The sequence below is a fragment of the Callionymus lyra genome, chromosome 3, assembly GCF_982586985.1.
Source record: "Callionymus lyra chromosome 3, fCalLyr1.hap1.1, whole genome shotgun sequence".
Classification (NCBI taxonomy): Eukaryota; Metazoa; Chordata; class Actinopteri; order Syngnathiformes; family Callionymidae; genus Callionymus; species Callionymus lyra.
Window position 1 is genome coordinate 252,250 of NC_141820.1, and position 20,468 is coordinate 272,717.

General features: G+C 37.7%; 1 protein-coding gene across 1 annotated transcript in view; it reads left to right on the forward strand.

The window, feature by feature from the left end:
* The window catches only part of tert (telomerase reverse transcriptase), a 33,146-nt gene extending 12,738 nt beyond the window's left edge, over positions 1-20,408 (forward strand). Inside the window, exons 7-16 of the mRNA XM_087786103.1 lie at positions 950-1,051; positions 3,958-4,043; positions 7,846-7,962; positions 8,042-8,113; positions 8,184-8,366; positions 8,445-8,571; positions 16,780-16,841; positions 16,928-17,052; positions 19,370-19,483; positions 20,278-20,408. Of these exons, the coding sequence (XP_087642229.1) occupies positions 950-1,051; positions 3,958-4,043; positions 7,846-7,962; positions 8,042-8,113; positions 8,184-8,366; positions 8,445-8,571; positions 16,780-16,841; positions 16,928-17,052; positions 19,370-19,483; positions 20,278-20,408 (1,119 nt within the window). The remainder of the gene's footprint in view (positions 1-949; positions 1,052-3,957; positions 4,044-7,845; positions 7,963-8,041; positions 8,114-8,183; positions 8,367-8,444; positions 8,572-16,779; positions 16,842-16,927; positions 17,053-19,369; positions 19,484-20,277) is intronic.
* Positions 20,409-20,468: the final 60 nt, after the last annotated feature.

Sequence of the window (20,468 nt, forward strand, 5' to 3'; positions counted from 1 at the left end):
ATATAAGTACATGTTTAGAGGGTTAGTATAAGTACATGTTTAGAGGGTTAGTATAAGTACATGTTTAGAGGGTTAGTATAAGTACATGTTTAGAGGGTTAGTATAAGTACATGTTTAGAGGGTTAGTATAAGTACATGTTTAGAGGGTTAGTATAAGTACATGTTTAGAGGGTTAGTATAAGTACATGGTTAGTATAAGTACATGTTTAGAGGGTTAGTATAAGTACATGTTTAGAGGGTTAGTATAAGTACATGGTTAGTATAAGTACATGTTTAGAGGGTTAGTATAAGTACATGGTCTGAGAGAGATTTAACAGTTTAGGTGACTTTTGTGAGTTTTTAATATAAAAGTGAGACTAGACTCAAGTACTTGTTATGGATGATTGTTTGTACACACGTAGATGAATGAAATGTACAACTAACAACTAACAACCAACAACTAACAACTAACCAGCAACAACTAACAACTAACAACTAACCAGCAACAACTAACAACTAACAACTAACCAGCAACAACTAACAACTAACAACTAACCAGCAACAACTAACAACTAACAACTAACCAGCAACAACTAACAACTAACAACTAACCAGCAACAACTAACAACTAACAACCAACAACCAACAACTAACAACTAACCAGCAACAACTAACAACTAACAACTAACCAGCAACAACTAACAACTAACATCTAACCAGCAACAACTAACAACTAACAACTAACCAGCAACAACTAACAACTAACAACTAACCAGCAACAACTAACAACTAACAACTAACCAGCAACAACTAACAACTAACATCTAACCAGCAACAACTAACAACTAACAACTAACCAGCAACAAGCCTGGTTTGTTAGAAAGGATCCATTTCTTCACCTCAACCACCAACGTCCGTGAGTTTTCTTATACTTCGTATACTGTTTCTGAATCTTTGTGTTGTTGTTCAGGCGACTGTCGTGGACGGAAGCACAGGAACTCCCAGCATGCACCACTTCGTGTCAGAGCTGCAGAGGAACAACAAAGTTCATCACGCTGTTCTGGTGGAGCAGGTGAACATGATGATGATATGTTGTTGTGTTTGAGTCACGTATGTTCTGGTGGAGCAGGTGAACATGATGATGATATGTTGTTATGTTTGAGTCACGTATGTTCTGGTGGAGCAGGTGAACATGATGATGATATGTTGTTATGTTTGAGTCACGTATGTTCTGGTGGAGCAGGTGAACATGATGATGATATGTTGTTGTGTTTGAGTCACGTATGTTCTGGTGGAGCAGGTGAACATGATGATATGTTGTCATGTTTGAGTCACGTATGTTCTGGTGGAGCAGGTGAACATGATGATGATATGTTGTTATGTTTGAGTCACGTATGTTCTGGTGGAGCAGGTGAACATGATGATGATATGTTGTTGTGTTTGAGTCACGTATGTTCTGGTGGAGCAGGTGAACATGATGATGATATGTTATGTTTGAGTCACGTATGTTCTGGTGGAGCAGGTGAACATGATGATGATATGTTATGTTTGAGTCACGTATGTTCTGGTGGAGCAGGTGAACATGATGATGATATGTTGTTATGTTTGAGTCACGTATGTTCTGGTGGAGCAGGTGAACATGATGATGATATGTTGTTGTGTTTGAGTCACGTATGTTCTGGTGGAGCAGGTGAACATGATGATGATATGTTGTTATGTTTGAGTCACGTATGTTCTGGTGGAGCAGGTGAACATGATGATGATATGTTGTTATGTTTGAGTCACGTATGTTCTGGTGGAGCAGGTGAACATGATGATGATATGTTGTTGTGTTTGAGTCACGTATGTTCTGGTGGAGCAGGTGAACATGATGATGATATGTTGTTGTGTTTGAGTCACGTATGTTCTGGTGGAGCAGGTGAACATGATGATGATATGTTGTCATGTTTGAGTCACGTATGTTCTGGTGGAGCAGGTGAACATGATGATGATATGTTGTTATGTTTGAGTCACGTATGTTCTGGTGGAGCAGGTGAACATGATGATGATATGTTGTCATGTTTGAGTCACGTATGTTCTGGTGGAGCAGGTGAACATGATGATGATATGTTGTTGTGTTTGAGTCACGTATGTTCTGGTGGAGCAGGTGAACATGATGATGATATGTTGTTATGTTTGAGTCACGTATGTTCTGGTGGAGCAGGTGAACATGATGATGATATGTTGTTGTGTTTGAGTCACGTATGTTCTGGTGGAGCAGGTGAACATGATGATGATATGTTGTCATGTTTGAGTCACGTATGTTCTGGTGGAGCAGGTGAACATGATGATGATATGTTGTTATGTTTGAGTCACGTATGTTCTGGTGGAGCAGGTGAACATGATGATGATATGTTGTTGTGTTTGAGTCACGTATGTTCTGGTGGAGCAGGTGAACATGATGATGATATGTTGTTATGTTTGAGTCACGTATGTTCTGGTGGAGCAGGTGAACATGATGATGATATGTTGTTGTGTTTGAGTCACGTATGTTCTGGTGGAGCAGGTGAACATGATGATGATATGTTGTTGTGTTTGAGTCACGTATGTTCTGGTGGAGCAGGTGAACATGATGATGATATGTTGTTGTGTTTGAGTCACGTATGTTCTGGTGGAGCAGGTGAACATGATGATGATATGTTGTTATGTTTGAGTCACGTATGTTCTGGTGGAGCAGGTGAACATGATGATGATATGTTGTTATGTTTGAGTCACGTATGTTCTGGTGGAGCAGGTGAACATGATGATGATATGTTGTTGTGTTTGAGTCACGTATGTTCTGGTGGAGCAGGTGAACATGATGATGATATGTTGTTGTGTTTGAGTCACATATGTTCTGGTGGAGCAGGTGAACATGATGATGATATGTTGTTGTGTTTGAGTCACGTATGTTCTGGTGGAGCAGGTGAACATGATGATGATATGTTGTTGTGTTTGAGTCACGTATGTTCTGGTGGAGCAGGTGAACATGATGATGATATGTTGTTGTGTTTGAGTCACGTATGTTCTGGTGGAGCAGGTGAACATGATGATGATATGTTGTTGTGTTTGAGTCACGTATGTTCTGGTGGAGCAGGTGAACATGATGATGATATGTTGTTGTGTTTGAGTCACGTATGTTCTGGTGGAGCAGGTGAACATGATGATATGTTGTTGTGTTTGAGTCACGTATGTTCTGGTGGAGCAGGTGAACATGATGATGATATGTTGTCATGTTTGAGTCACGTATGTTCTGGTGGAGCAGGTGAACATGATGATGATATGTTGTTGTGTTTGAGTCACGTATGTTCTGGTGGAGCAGGTGAACATGATGATGATATGTTGTTATGTTTGAGTCACGTATGTTCTGGTGGAGCAGGTGAACATGATGATGATATGTTGTTATGTTTGAGTCACGTATGTTCTGGTGGAGCAGGTGAACATGATGATGATATGTTGTTGTGTTTGAGTCACGTATGTTCTGGTGGAGCAGGTGAACATGATGATGATATGTTGTTATGTTTGAGTCACGTATGTTCTGGTGGAGCAGGTGAACATAATGATGATATGTTGTTATGTTTGAGTCAAGTATGTTCTGGTGGAGCAGGTGAACATGATGATGATATGTTGTTGTGTTTGAGTCACGTATGTTCTGGTGGAGCAGGTGAACATGATGATGATATGTTGTTATGTTTGAGTCACGTATGTTCTGGTGGAGCAGGTGAACATGATGATGATATGTTGTTGTGTTTGAGTCACGTATGTTCTGGTGGAGCAGGTGAACATGATGATGATATGTTGTTGTGTTTGAGTCACGTATGTTCTGGTGGAGCAGGTGAACATGATGATGATATGTTGTTATGTTTGAGTCACGTATGTTCTGGTGGAGCAGGTGAACATGATGATGATATGTTGTTGTGTTTGAGTCACGTATGTATAACACGAGTCATTTGTCTGCAGCATTTCTCAAGTCATACCTACGTGAAGGAGCAGCTGCAGTTCTTCACGCACTTGTTGTCTGGAACCATCGTCCAGTACAGGAGGAGGTTAGTTGATGGTTTTCACACGGAGTCTGTTGTCGCGAGGGTTCAGATGTGTTGTTGTTGTTGTTGATGATTCTTTACTCAACAACACAATCAATCAAATCATTTTCTTATCATAGTTCTTTAATGGTTGACATTTTATCTGTTTATCATTTGATTTATTACAATAAAATCTTCACAGTGTTTGTTCATGTTTGTGTTGCAATTAAATGTCCGGCCTCTAGATGGCAGCAGTCGTTACATCTTCGACAACTAAAGGAAGAATGATGACTGAGGACGAGAGGATACAGTGAGTCCAGCAGCTTTTAAAGCTGATGTTTGGACATATTTTGGTTTGAAAACAAATGAAAGTAGTTACGACGTCAAGAGTCATGTGGTCTGTAAATACTACAACACCAGAGTCAAGTACTGGACAATACTACACATATATACTTGTTACTACACTATCACAACACCAGAGTCAAGTACTGGACAATACTACACATATATACTTGTTACTACACTATCACAACACCAGAGTCAAGTACTGGACAATACTACACATATATACTTGTTACTACACTATCGCAACACCAGAGTCAAGTACTGGACAATACTACACATATATACTTGTTACTACACTATCACAACACCAGAGTCAAGTACTGGACAATACTACACATATATACTTGTTACTACACTATCGCAACACCAGAGTCAAGTACTGGACAATACTACACATATATACTTGTTACTACACTATCACAACACCAGAGTCAAGTACTGGACAATACTACACATATATACTTGTTACTGCACTATCACAACACCAGAGTCAAGTACTGGACAATACTACACATATATACTTGTTACTACACTATCACAACACCAGAGTCAAGTACTGGACAATACTAAACATATATACTTGTTACTGCACTATCACAACACCAGAGTCAAGTACTGGACAATACTACACATATATACTTGTTACTACACTATCACAACACCAGAGTCAAGTACTGGACAATACTACACATATATACTTGTTACTACACTATCACAACACCAGAGTCAAGTACTGGACAATACTACACATATATACTTGTTACTACACTATCACAACACCAGAGTCAAGTACTGGACAATACTACACATATATACTTGTTACTACACTATCACAACACCAGAGTCAAGTACTGGACAATACTACACATATATACTTGTTACTGCACTATCACAACACCAGAGTCAAGTACTGGACAATACTACACATATATACTTGTTACTACACTATCATAACACCAGAGTCAAGTACTGGACAATACTACACATATATACTTGTTACTGCACTATCACAACACCAGAGTCAAGTACTGGACAATACTAAACATATATACTTGTTACTACACTATCACAACACCAGAGTCAAGTACTGGACAATACTACACATATATACTTGTTACTACACTATCACAACACCAGAGTCAAGTACTGGACAATACTACACATATATACTTGTTACTACACTATCACAACACCAGAGTCAAGTACTGGACAATACTACACATTTACACTTGTTACTGCACTATCACAACACCAGAGTCAAGTACTGGACAATACTACACATATATACTTGTTACTACACTATCACAACACCAGAGTCAAGTACTGGACAATACTACACATATATACTTGTTACTACACTATCACTTTATATCATTTTATATCATATCCTTGTATCGTGATATGTAAGTAAGTAAGTAAGTAATACTTATTTATATAGCGCTTTTCGAGACCAGGGTCACAAAGCGCTTAAACAATCAAAACAATACTCAAAAAAGTACATACTTTAAAGATCAAGATAATACTGAGAACAACACAGGAGTTTGAGAAATTCAAGGAAAAGCCTGAACAAATAGAAACGTCTTAAGATGTTTCTTAAAGGAGTCAGTAGATCATCAAACACAGATGTTTCTTGAAGGAGTCAGTAGATCATCAAACACACATGTTTCTTGAAGGAGTCAGTAGATCATCAAACACAGATGTTTCTTGAAGGAGTCAGTAGATCATCAAACACAGATGTTTCTTGAAGGAGTCAGTAGATCATCAAACACACATGTTTCTTGAAGGAGTCAGTAGATCATCAAACACAGATGTTTCTTGAAGGAGTCAGTAGATCATCAAACACAGATGTTTCTTGAAGGAGTCAGTAGATCATCAAACACACATGTTTCTTGAAGGAGTCAGTAGATCATCAAACACAGATGTTTCTTGAAGGAGTCAGTAGATCATCAAACACACATGTTTCTTGAAGGAGTCAGTAGATCATCAAACACACAGATGTTTCTTGAAGGAGTCAGTAGATCATCAAACACAGATGTTTCTTGAAGGAGTCAGTAGATCATCAAACACACATGTTTCTTGAAGGAGTCAGTAGATCATCAAACACAGATGTTTCTTAAAGGAGTCAGTAGATCATCAAACACAGATGTTTCTTGAAGGAGTCAGTAGATCATCAAACACAGATGTTTCTTAAAGGAGTCAGTAGACTCCATCAAGAGCAAAGAGAGAGAAGATCGTTCCAAAGCTTAGGAGCAACAGCCTGAAAAGATTTCTCTCCTCTGGTCCTGAGTCGTGTGCGTGGAACCATAAGTAGATTCTGATCCACAGACCTCAGAGCCCGAGCTGGGGTGTAAGGCTGGATAAGATCAGTGATGTAAGGAGGAGCCTGACCATGAATAGATCTGAAAGTAAGAACCAGAATTTTAAAGTTGATCCTGAAAGAAACTGGAAGCCAGTGAAGGGTTTGAAGGAGAAATGTGAGTTCTTCTACTAGAGCGGCTCAGAGTTCTGAATCAACTGCAGACGAGACGATCCTTCTTGTTAAGACATGAAAACAAACTGTTACAATAGTCCAGACGAGAAGAAACAAACGCATGGATTATAAGATCCAGATCATGTTCCGACAACATTTTCCCAAGTTTAGAGATTTTTCTCAGTTGAAGGAAACAGTTTCTGGTCAGTTTTCTTCAGTGTCGAACAAGAGACATGTCTTTATCAAATACAACACCCAGGTTTCTCAGGCTCAGTTTGACAGACTGACCTAAGTCACTCAAGTACTGACTCAACCCTGGAATCTTTTCATCAACAATCACCAGAGTTTCAGTTTTGTCCACATTTAGCTGTAAAGTGTTTTCACTCATTGTTTGATTTCTAGCAACAATTGACTAAGTTCAGCCTCTGGAGCTCAGTTGATCAACAGAGCAGTAGAGCTGGATGTCATCAGCAAAAATGTGATAAGAAATATCTGGAAATCTCTGAATGATTTTACCGAGGGGAATCAAGTACAGCAAAAACAATAAAGGACCCAGAACAGAACCTTGAGGGACTCCACACAACAGATGATTCAGACCTCATTTGATTGGCAGATACACTAAAACTGCGCCCAGAAAGGTAAGATGAGAACCATTCTAACACAGACCCAGACAGTCTTCATCCCTCAGTCTTCTCAGCAGGATCTGGTTCAACTGTGTCAAAGGCTGAGGACAGATCCAACAGAACCAGAACATCATGATGTCACTGGACACTTTCAATAAAGCTGTCTCCGTAGATGTTTACGGAAGCCAGACTGAAACTTCTCATGGATGTCGCTCTGATCCAGGAACAAAGACAGCTGCTCAGACACCACCTTCTCCAAGATTATATATTAGAAAATGTATTATATAAACAGAAACTTATGTCAATACACAGTCCTGTTAACCTCCATGTTTTCATTTATTGATTTCATGTATTTTATTCTGGACTCTGGATTCTGTGTGTTTTGCAGGATGTACCGTCAAGGTCAAGGCGTCCCTCAGGGATCTGTGCTGTCCAGTCTGCTCTGCTGCCTCTGCTATGGTCACATGGAGAACTCGCTATTTCAAGATCTTCCTAAAAACAAAGTGTACGTTTGTCCTCAGAACAGTTGTGTTGTGTCGCCAGCAGGGGGAGCCAGTTGTTTACTCTTCTTCACATGTGCGCAGATGTTTGATGAGGCTGATCGATGACTTCCTGCTGATCACGACAGAAAGATGGAGAGCAGAGTCTTTTCTGGCGTGAGTTGGACTCGTGTCAACAGACTTACTGTATGTCCGGCAAACACACTGGTCTCATCCGGTTCTGTAGGACTTTGCTGGCAGGTGTGCCGGAGTACGGACTTGAAGTCAACCACCAGAAGGTGGTGTCCAACTTCCAAACATCCTGCAGGCCTCATCCTACCACTGACACCCTGCCGCGTCACTCCCTCTTCCCCTGGTGTGGTTTGCTGCTGGACACACAGTCGCTGCACGTCTACAGGGATTATTCCAGGTGTGGCTTCCTGAACCTTCACGACTCTTGAAGACCTGCTCGTGAAGATCTCTGTCCACTGAGTGTTTGCTCTCCCAGCTACACAGGTGTGTCTCTGCGCTACAGCCTCACTCTGGGCTCCGTCTGCTCAGCCGGGCAACAGATGAGGAGGAAACTGATGAACATCCTCAGGCTGCAGATCCACGTCCTGTTCATGGACCTCAAGGTGAGGGAGGTTCAGAGGAGGATGTGTGCTAACATGAAAACATATGATAACATGACAACATATAATAACATGACAACATATAATAACATGAAAACATATGATAACATGACAACATATAATAACATGAAAACATATGATAATATGACAACATATAATAACATGAAAACATATGATAATATGACAACATATGATAACATGACAACATATAATAACATGACAACATATAATAACATGAAAACATATGATAACATGACAACATATGATAACATGACAACATATAATAACATGAAAACATATGATAACATGACAACATATAATAACATGAAAACATATGATAATATGACAACATATGATAACATGACAACATATAATAACATGACAACATATGATAACATGACAACATATAATAACATGACAACATATGATAACATGTCAACATATGATAACATGTCAACATATGATAACATGACAACATATGATAACATGTCAACATATAATAACATGACAACATATAATAACATGACAACATATGATAACATGTCAACATATGATAACATGTCAACATATGATAACATGACAACATATGATAACATGTCAACATATAATAACATGACAACATATAATAACATGACAACATATGATAACATGACAACATATAATAACATGACAACATATGATAACATGTCAACATATGATAACATGACAACATATGATAACATGTCAACATATGATAACATGTCAACATATGATAACATGTCAACATATGATAACATGACAACATATGATAACATGTCAACATATGATAACATGAAAACATATGATAACATGACAACATATGATAACATGACAACGTATAATAACATGACAACGTATAATAACATGACAACATATGATAACATGACAACATATAATAACATGACAACATATGATAACATGACAACATATGATAACATGTCAACATATGATAACATGACAACATATGATAACATGTCAACATATAATAACATGTCAACATATGATAACATGTCAACATATGATAACATGACAACATATGATAACATGTCAACATATGATAACATGAAAACATATGATAACATGACAACATATGATAACATGACAACATATGATAACATGACAACATATAATAACATGACAACATATGATAACATGACAACATATGATAACATGACAACATATAATAACATGACAACATATAATAACATGACAACATATGATAACATGACAATATATGATAACATGACAACATATGATAACATGACAACATATAATAACATGACAACATATAATAACATGAAAACATATAATAACATGACAACATATAATAACATGACAACATATGATAACATGACAACATATAATAACATGACAACATATAATAACATGACAACATATAATAACATGACAACATATAATAACATGACAACATATGATAGCATGACAACATATAATAACATGACAACATATGATAACATGACAACATATGATAACATGACAACAAATGATAACATGACAACATATGATAACATGACAACATATGATAACATGACAACATATGATAACATGACAACATATGATAACATGACAAAATATAATAACATGACAACATATGATAACATGACAACATATGATAACATGACAACATATAATAACATGACAACATATGATAACATGACAACATATGATAACATGACAACATATGATAACATGACAACATATAATAACACGACAACATATGATAACATGACAACAAATGATAACGTGACAACATATAATAACGTGACAACATATGATAACATGACAACATATGATAACATGACAACATATAATAACATGACAACATATGATAACATGTCAACATATGATAACATGACAACATATGATAACATGTCAACATATAATAACATGTCAACATATGATAACATGTCAACATATGATAACATGACAACATATGATAACATGTCAACATATGATAACATGAAAACATATGATAACATGACAACATATGATAACATGACAACATATAATAACATGACAACGTATAATAACATGACAACATATGATAACATGACAACATATAATAACATGACAACATATGATAACATGACAACATATGATAACATGTCAACATATGATAACATGACAACATATGATAACATGTCAACATATAATAACATGTCAACATATGATAACATGTCAACATATGATAACATGACAACATATGATAACATGTCAACATATGATAACATGAAAACATATGATAACATGACAACATATGATAACATGACAACATATGATAACATGACAACATATGATAACATGACAACATATAATAACATGACAACATATAATAACATGACAACATATGATAACATGACAACATATGATAACATGACAACATATGATAACATGACAATATATGATAACATGACAACATATAATAACATGACAACATATAATAACATGACAACATATGATAACATGACAACATATGATAACATGACAATATATGATAACATGACAACATATAATAACATGACAACATATAATAACATGAAAACATATAATAACATGACAACATATAATAACATGACAACATATGATAACATGACAACATATAATAACATGACAACATATAATAACATGAAAACATATAATAACATGACAACATATAATAACATGACAACATATAATAACATGACAACATATGATAACATGACAACATATAATAACATGACAACATATAATAACATGACAACATATAATAACATGACAACATATGATAGCATGATAACATATAATAACATGACAACATATGATAACATGACAACATATGATAACATGACAACAAATGATAACATGACAACATATGCTAACATGACAACATATGATAACATGACAACATATGATAACATGACAAAATATAATAACATGACAACATATGATAACATGACAACATATAATAACATGACAACATATGATAACATGACAACATATGATAACATGACAACATATAATAACACGACAACATATGATAACATGACAACAAATGATAACGTGACAACATATAATAACGTGACAACATATAATAACATGTCAACATATGATAACATGACAACATATGATAACATGACAACATATAATAACATGACAACATATGATAACATGACAACATATAATAACATGACAACATATAATAACATGACAACATATAATAACATGACAACATATAATAACATGTCAACATATAATAACATGACAACATACATGTGACTGAACATGTCAAAGTATAATAACATGAAAACACACGTGTGACTGAACATGTCAACATATAATAACATGACAACATAAGTGTGACTGAACATGTCAACATATAATAACATGACAACATACCTGTGACTGAACATGTAAACATATAATAACATGAAAACACACGTGTGACTGAACATGTAAACATATAATAACATGAAAACACACGTGTGACAAAACATGTCAACATACAATAACATGACAACACATGTGTGACTGAACATGTCAAAGTATAATAACACGACAACACATGTGTGACTGAACATGTAAACATATAATAACATGAAAACACACGTGTGACTGAACATGTCAACATATAATAACATGACAACATACGTGTGACTGAACATGTCAACATACAATAACATGACAACATACGTGTGACTGAACATGTCAAAGTATAATAACATGACAACACATGTGTGACTGAACATGTCAAAGTATAATAAGATGACAACACATGTGACTGAACATGTCAAAGTATAATAACATGACAACACATATGTGACTGAACATAGTATAACTACATGAAAACATACGTGTGACTGAACATAGTATAATAACATGAAAACATACGTGTGACTGAACATAGTATAATAACATGCAAACATACGTGTGACTGAACATAGTATAATAACATGACAGCATACGTGTGACTGAACATAGTATAATAACATGAAAACATACGTGTGACTGAACATAGTATAATAACATGAAAACATACGTGTGACTGAACATAGTATAATAACATGACAGCATACATGTGACTGAACATAGTATAATTACATGAGAACATACGTGTGACTGAACATGTCAACATATAATAACATGACAACACATGTGTGACTGAACATAGTATAATTACATGAAAACATACGTGTGACTGAACATAGTATAATAACATGACAACATACATGTGACTGAACATGTCAACATATAATAACATGACAACACATGTGTGACTGAATATGTCAACATATGATAACATGACAACATACGTGTGACTGAACATGTCAAAGTATAATAACATGACAACATACGTGTGACTAAACATGTCAAAGTATAATAACATGACAACATACGTGTGACTGAACATAGTATAATAACATGACAACATACGTGTGACTGAACATAGTATAATAACATGACAACATACGTGTGACTGAACATAGTATAATAACATGACAACATACGTGTGACTGAACATAGTATAATAACATGACAACATACGTGTGACTGAACATAGTATAATAACATGACAACATACGTGTGACTGAACATAGTATAATAACATGACAACATACGTGTGACTGAACATAGTATGACATGAAAACATACGTGTGACTGAACATAGTATAATAACATGACAACATACATGTGTGACTGAACATGTCAACATATAATAACATATCAACATACATGTGACTGAACATGTCAACATATAATAACATGACAACATACATGTGACTGAACATATCAACATATAATAACATGACAACACATTGTATAATAACATGATGTTCAGATGCTCTGAGGTCATTTTCATTTACGCTCTGCCAGGAACTCTCACCTTCAGCACTACAGCCTCAAATACAGTGTGTACTTTAATGTTCTAGAGTCTGTATTTGACACATCAATGTTGAGGTAGAACTAGAATGAACAGACTCTCGAACATTAAACTACACACTCTGTATTTGACACATCAATGTTGAGGTAGAACTAGAATGAACAGACTCTAGAACATTAAACTACACACTCTGTATTTGACACATCAATGTTGAGGTAGAACTAGAATGAACAGACTCTAGAACATTAAACTACACACTCTGTATTTGACACATTAATGTTGAGGTAGAACTAGAATGAACAGACTCTAGAACATTAAACTACACACTCTGTATTTGACACATCAATGTTGAGGTAGAACTAGAATGAACAGACTCTAGAACATTAAACTACACACTCTGTATTTGACACATCAATGTTGAGGTAGAACTAGAATGAACAGACTCTAGAACATTAAACTACACACTCTGTATTTGACACATCAATGTTGAGGTAGAACTAGAATGAACAGACTCTAGAACATTAAACTACACACTCTGTATTTGACACATCAATGTTGAGGTAGAACTAGAATGAACAGACTAGAACATTAAACTACACACTCTGTATTTGACACATCAATGTTGAGGTAGAACTAGAATGAACAGACTCTAGAACATTAAACTACACACTCTGTATTTGACACATCAATGTTGATGTAGAACTAGAATGAACAGACTAGAACATTAAACTACACACTCTGTATTTGACACATTAATGTTGAGGTAGAACTAGAATGAACAGACTCTAGAACATTAAACTACACACTCTGTATTTGACACATCAATGTTGAGGTAGAACTAGAATGAACAGACTCTAGAACATTAAACTACACACTCTGTATTTGACACATCAATGTTGAGGTAGAACTAGAATGAACAGACTCTAGAACATTAAACTACACACTCTGTATTTGACACATTAATGTTGAGGTAGAACTAGAATGAACAGACTCTAGAACATTAAACTACACACTCTGTATTTGACACATTAATGTTGAGGTAGAACTAGAATGAACAGACTCTAGAACATTAAACTACACACTCTGTATTTGACACATTAATGTTGAGGTAGAACTAGAATGAACAGAGTGTGTAGTTTAATGTTCTAGAGTCTGTTCATTCTAGTTCTATGTCACCTGTCAATCAGATACGTGACTCCATCAGGTTCATGTTTATATGTTAGATCAGGTTTTTGTTAGTTTTTAAAAGAGTTCTTGTTAATCAAAAGTCTGACTAACATGACGCTGCCTTCAGCCTTCAGTTCCATTCAATGTTGACAATTAATATTTAATTGTGTAATGTTTTCACAATGTTTTGTGTGTGCGTTTGTGTGTTTGTGTGTGTGTGCGTTTGTGTGTTTGCTCATAATAATAATATATATATATATCATAATGTTTGCTCGTCATAAATCACAAAGTTCACTTTTTGAATTAAAAGTCATGTATATGTTTGGAATTTGTTTGAGTTTGTTTTGACGTATATTTTCTTCTATAAAGACCAGAGTTTTCTTGACCTTCAGTGAATGTGACTCATGAGTCACGAGTCCTGAGTCACTGAGTCACGAGTCACTGAGTCACGAGTCACGAGTCACGAGTCACGAGTCACTGAGTCACGAGTCACGAGTCACGAGTCACTGAGTCACGAGTCACGAGTCACGAGTCACGAGTCACGAGTCACTGAGTCACGAGTCACGAGTCACGAGTCACTGAGTCACGAGTCACGAGTCACGAGTCACTGAGTCACTGAGTCACGAGTCACGAGTCACGAGTCACGAGTCACGAGTCACGAGTCACTGAGTCACGAGTCACGAGTCACGAGTCACGAGTCACTGAGTCACGAGTCACGAGTCACGAGTCACTGAGTCACTGAGTCACGAGTCACGAGTCACGAGTCACTGAGTCACGAGTCACGAGTCACGAGTCACTGAGTCACTGAGTCACGAGTCACGAGTCACTGAGTCACGGAGTCACGGAGTCACGGAGTCACTGAGTCACTGAGTCACTGAGTCACTGAGTCACGAGTCACTGAGTCACTGAGTCACTGAGTCACGAGTCACTGAGTCACGGAGTCACGGAGTCACGGAGTCACGGAGTCACGGGGTCACGGGGTCACGGGGTCACGGGTCACGAGTCACGAGTCACGAGTCACGAGTCACGAGTCACGAGTCACGAGTCACGAGTCACGAGTCACGAGTCACGAGTCACGAGTCACGGAGTCACGGGGTCACGGGGTCACGGGGTCACGGGGTCACGGGGTCACGGGGTCACGGGGTCACGGGGTCTCGGGGTCTCGGGGTCTCGGGGTCACGGGGTCACGGGGTCACGGGGTCTCAGCTCAAGCATCAACTTTCATTAATCATTCAAATATAATCTTCATTCTATCGACTTAACTTGAAAGAACATATTGAAGTTTTTTTTGCATAATTAATCTTTTGTGTTTTTATTGCTGTCACTAAACTAGTGTCACATTATCTTTAGATGGAAGGATAGAAGGATGGATGGATGGACGGATGATGGATGGATGGAAGGATAGAAGGAAGGATGGATGGAAGGATGGATGGATGGATGGATGATGGATGGATGGATGGAAGGAAGGATGGATGGATGGATGATGGATGGATGATGGATGGATGGATGGATGGATGGAAGGATAGATGGATGGATGGATGGATGGAAGGAAGGAAGGATAGATGGATGGATGGATGGATGGATGGAAGGAAGGATGGATGGAAGGATGGATGGACGGATGATGGATGGATGGAAGGATAGAAGGAAGGATAGATGGATGGATGGATGGAAGGATGGATGGATGGATTGATGGATGGATGGATGGATGGAAGGAAGGATTGATGATGGATGGATGGATGGAAGGATGGATGGATGGAAGGATGGAAGGATGGATGATGGATGGATGGATGGAAGGAAGGATGGATGGATGGATGGACGGATGATGGATGGATGGAAGGATAGAAGGAAGGATGGATGGAAGGATGGATGGATGGATGATGGATGGAAGGAAGGATGGATGGATGGATGATGGATGATGGATGATGGATGGATGATGGATGGATGGATGGATGGATGGAAGGATGGATGGAAGGATAGATGGATGGAAGGATGGATGGAAGGATAGATGGATGGATGGATGGATGGAAGGAAGGAAGGATAGATGGATGGATGGAAGGATGGATGGAAGGATGGATGGACGGATGATGGATGGATGGAAGGATAGAAGGATGGAAACATGTCATTAAAGGAATCCTTTTGCCTCACAGACCAACTCCGTGGAAGCTGTTTACCAGAACATCTACCAGATGGTGCAGCTTCAGGCCTGCAGGTGATTCTACTGATGTTTGTCATGAACATGAGTCTCTGTTGAACATCATGTCTCAGGTTCTAGTTTACAAACATCTCTCTCTCCAGGTTCCATTTGTACGCCCAGAGTTTGCCCTTCGGTCAGACGGTTGTGAAGAATCCGCTTTACTTCCTGCACATGATTCAAGATATGATGGACTTCACCAGCAGACGGATCGGACGGATGAACCGAGGCAACTGCACCGTCTCTTGTCATGGAGCAGTAACAACACCTCATACATACTCTAGATATGTGGCAGTAACAACACCTCATACGTACTCTAGATATGTGGCAGTAACAACACCTCATACATACTCTAGATATGTGGCAGTAACAACACCTCATACATACTCTAGATATGTGGCAGTAACAACACCTCATACGTACTCTAGATATGTGGCAGTAACAACACCTCATACGTACTCTAGATATGTGGCAGTAACAACACCTCATACGTACTCTAGATATGTGGCAGTAACAACACCTCATACATACTCTAGATATGTGGCAGTAACAACACCTCATACGTACTCTAGATATGTGGCAGTAACAACACCTCATACTTACTCTAGATATGTGGCAGTAACAACACCTCATACGTACTCTAGATATGTGGCAGTAACAACACCTCATACGTACTCTAGATATGTGGCAGTAACAACACCTCATACTTACTCTAGATATGTGGCAGTAACAACACCTCATACGTACTCTAGATATGTGGCAGTAACAAAACCTCATACTCTAGATATGTGGCAGTAACAACACCTCATACATACTCTAGATATGTGGCAGTAACAACACCTCATACATACTCTAGATATGTGGCAGTAACAAAACCTCATACTTACTCTAGATATGTGGCAGTAACAACACCTCATACATACTCTAGATATGTGGCAGTAACAACACCTCATACATACTCTAGATATGTGGCAGTAACAACACCTCATACATACTCTAGATATGTGGCAGTAACAACACCTCATACTTACTCTAAATATGTGACAGTAACAGTAACAGTGTGTTACAGTTTGTGTGTTGTGTACTTTCAGGACAACACAACAGTGTGTTACAGTTTGTGTGTTGTGTACTTTCAGGACAACACAACAGTGTGTTACAGTTTGTGTGTTGTGTACTTTCAGGACAACACAACAGTGTGTTACAGTTTGTGTGTTGTGTACTTTCAGGACAACACAACAGTGTGTTACAGTGTGTGTGTTGTGTACTTTCAGGACAACACAACAGTGTGTTACAGTTTGTGTGTTGTGTACTTTCAGGACAACACAACAGTGTGTTACAGTTTGTGTGTTGTGTACTTTCAGGACAACACAACAGTGTGTTACAGTTTGTGTGTTGTGTTCTTTCAGGACAACACAACAGTGTGTTACAGTTTGTGTGTTGTGTACTTTCAGGACAACACAACAGTGTGTTACATTGTGTGTGTTGTGTACTTTCAGGACAACACAACAGTGTGTTACAGTTTGTGTGTTGTGTACTTTCAGGACACCACAACAGTGTGTTACAGTTTGTGTGTTGTGTACTTTCAGGACAACACAACAGTGTGTTACAGTGTGTGTGTTGTGTACTTTCAGGACAACACAACAGTGTGTTACATTGTGTGTGTTGTGTACTTTCAGGACAACACAACAGTGTGTTACAGTGTGTGTTGTGTACTTTCAGGACAACACAACAGTGTGTTACAGTGTGTGTGTTGTGTACTTTCAGGACAACACGACAGTGTGTTACAGTGTGTGTGTTGTGTACTCTCAGGTCAACACAACAGTGTGTTACAGTGTGTGTGTTGTGTACTTTCAGGTCAACACAACAGTGTGTGTGTTGTGTACTTTCAGGACAACACAACAGTGTGTTACAGTGTGTGTGTTGTGTACTTTCAGGACAACACAACAGTGTGTGACAGTGTGTGTGTTGTGTACTTTCAGGACAACACAACAGTGTGTGACAGTGTGTGTTGTGTACTTTCAGGAAAACACAACAGTGTGTTACAGTGTGTGTGTTGTGTTCTTTCAGGACAACACAACAGTGTGTGTTGTGTACTTTCAGGACAACACAACAGTGTGTGACAGTGTGTGTGTTGTGTACTTTCAGGACAACACAACAGTGTGTGACAGTGTATGTGTTGTGTACTTTCAGGACAACACAACAGTGTGTTACAGTGTGTGTTGTGTACTTTCAGGACAACACAACAGTGTGTTACAGTGTGTGTGTTGTGTACTTTCAGGACAACACAACAGTGTGTTACAGTGTGTGTTGTGTACTTTCAGGACAACACAACAGTGTGTGACAGTGTGTGTGTTGTGTACTTTCAGGACAACACAACAGTGTGTTACAGTGTGTGTGTTGTGTACTTTCAGGACAACACAACAGTGTGTTACAGTGTGTGTGTTGTGTACTTTCAGGACAACACAACAGTGTGTTACAGTGTGTGTGTTGTGTACTTTCAGGACAACACAACAGTGTGTGACAGTGTGTGTGTTGTGTACTTTCAGGACAACACAACAGTGTGTTACAGTGTGTGCAGCTGATCTTCTGCTCCTCGTTCATCAAGACGTTGAACAAACATCGTCGTCTGTACAAGAATGTTTTTCTGCATCTACACAAAAGTATGAACTCTCAACACACACCTATTATACTAGTGCGTGTGTGTATACGTGTGTGTATACGTGTGTGTATACGTGTGTGTACACGTGTGTGTACGTGTGTAAGTTAGTAAGTAATATTTATAGAGAGCTTTTCTAGACCAGATCACAAATAACTTAAACAATAAAAACAATATTCAATAAAATATAAACTGAAAAAAATGTGAAAGAAATGTGTGTGTGTACGTGTGTGTGTACGTGTGTGTGTACGTGTGTGTACGTGTGTGTACGTGTGTGTACGTGTCATTAAAGTATTTGAATCACGTTGTGTGTGGATGTGTACGAGTCATGAATGCGACGAAGCTCGTTCTTAAATCATTGTTTACATCATTGTTTACATCATTGTTTACATCATCATTTACGTCATTGTTTACATCATTGTTTACATCATTGTTTACATCAATCATTGTTTACATCATCGTTTACATCATTGTTTACATCAATCATTGTTTACATCATCGTTTACATCATTGTTTACATCATTGTTTACATCAATCATTGTTTACATCATTGTTTACATCATTGTTTACATCATTGTTTACATCAATCATTGTTTAAATCATTGTTTAAATCATTGTTTACATCAATCATTGTTTACAACATTGTTTACATCATTGTTTACATCAATCATTGTTTACATCATTGTTTAAATCAATCATTGTTTAAATCATTGTTTACATCATTGTTTACATCAATCATTGTTTAAATCATTGTTTACATCATTGTTTACATCATTGTTTACATCATGAACTCGACAGGAAGGCGGAGCCTGGAGTGCAGTCTTGGAGATCTGAGGGTGGCCTCCGTCCGGCGGGTCACTGAGTCCAGGACCTCGTTGTCCTGCTGGTCCACGACTGGAGCCAACATGGTGAAGACGAGCAGCAGCTGAACTTCACCTTCGAACCCACGACCTTTGGACTTTGATTGACGCTCCATGTCCAGAACCAGA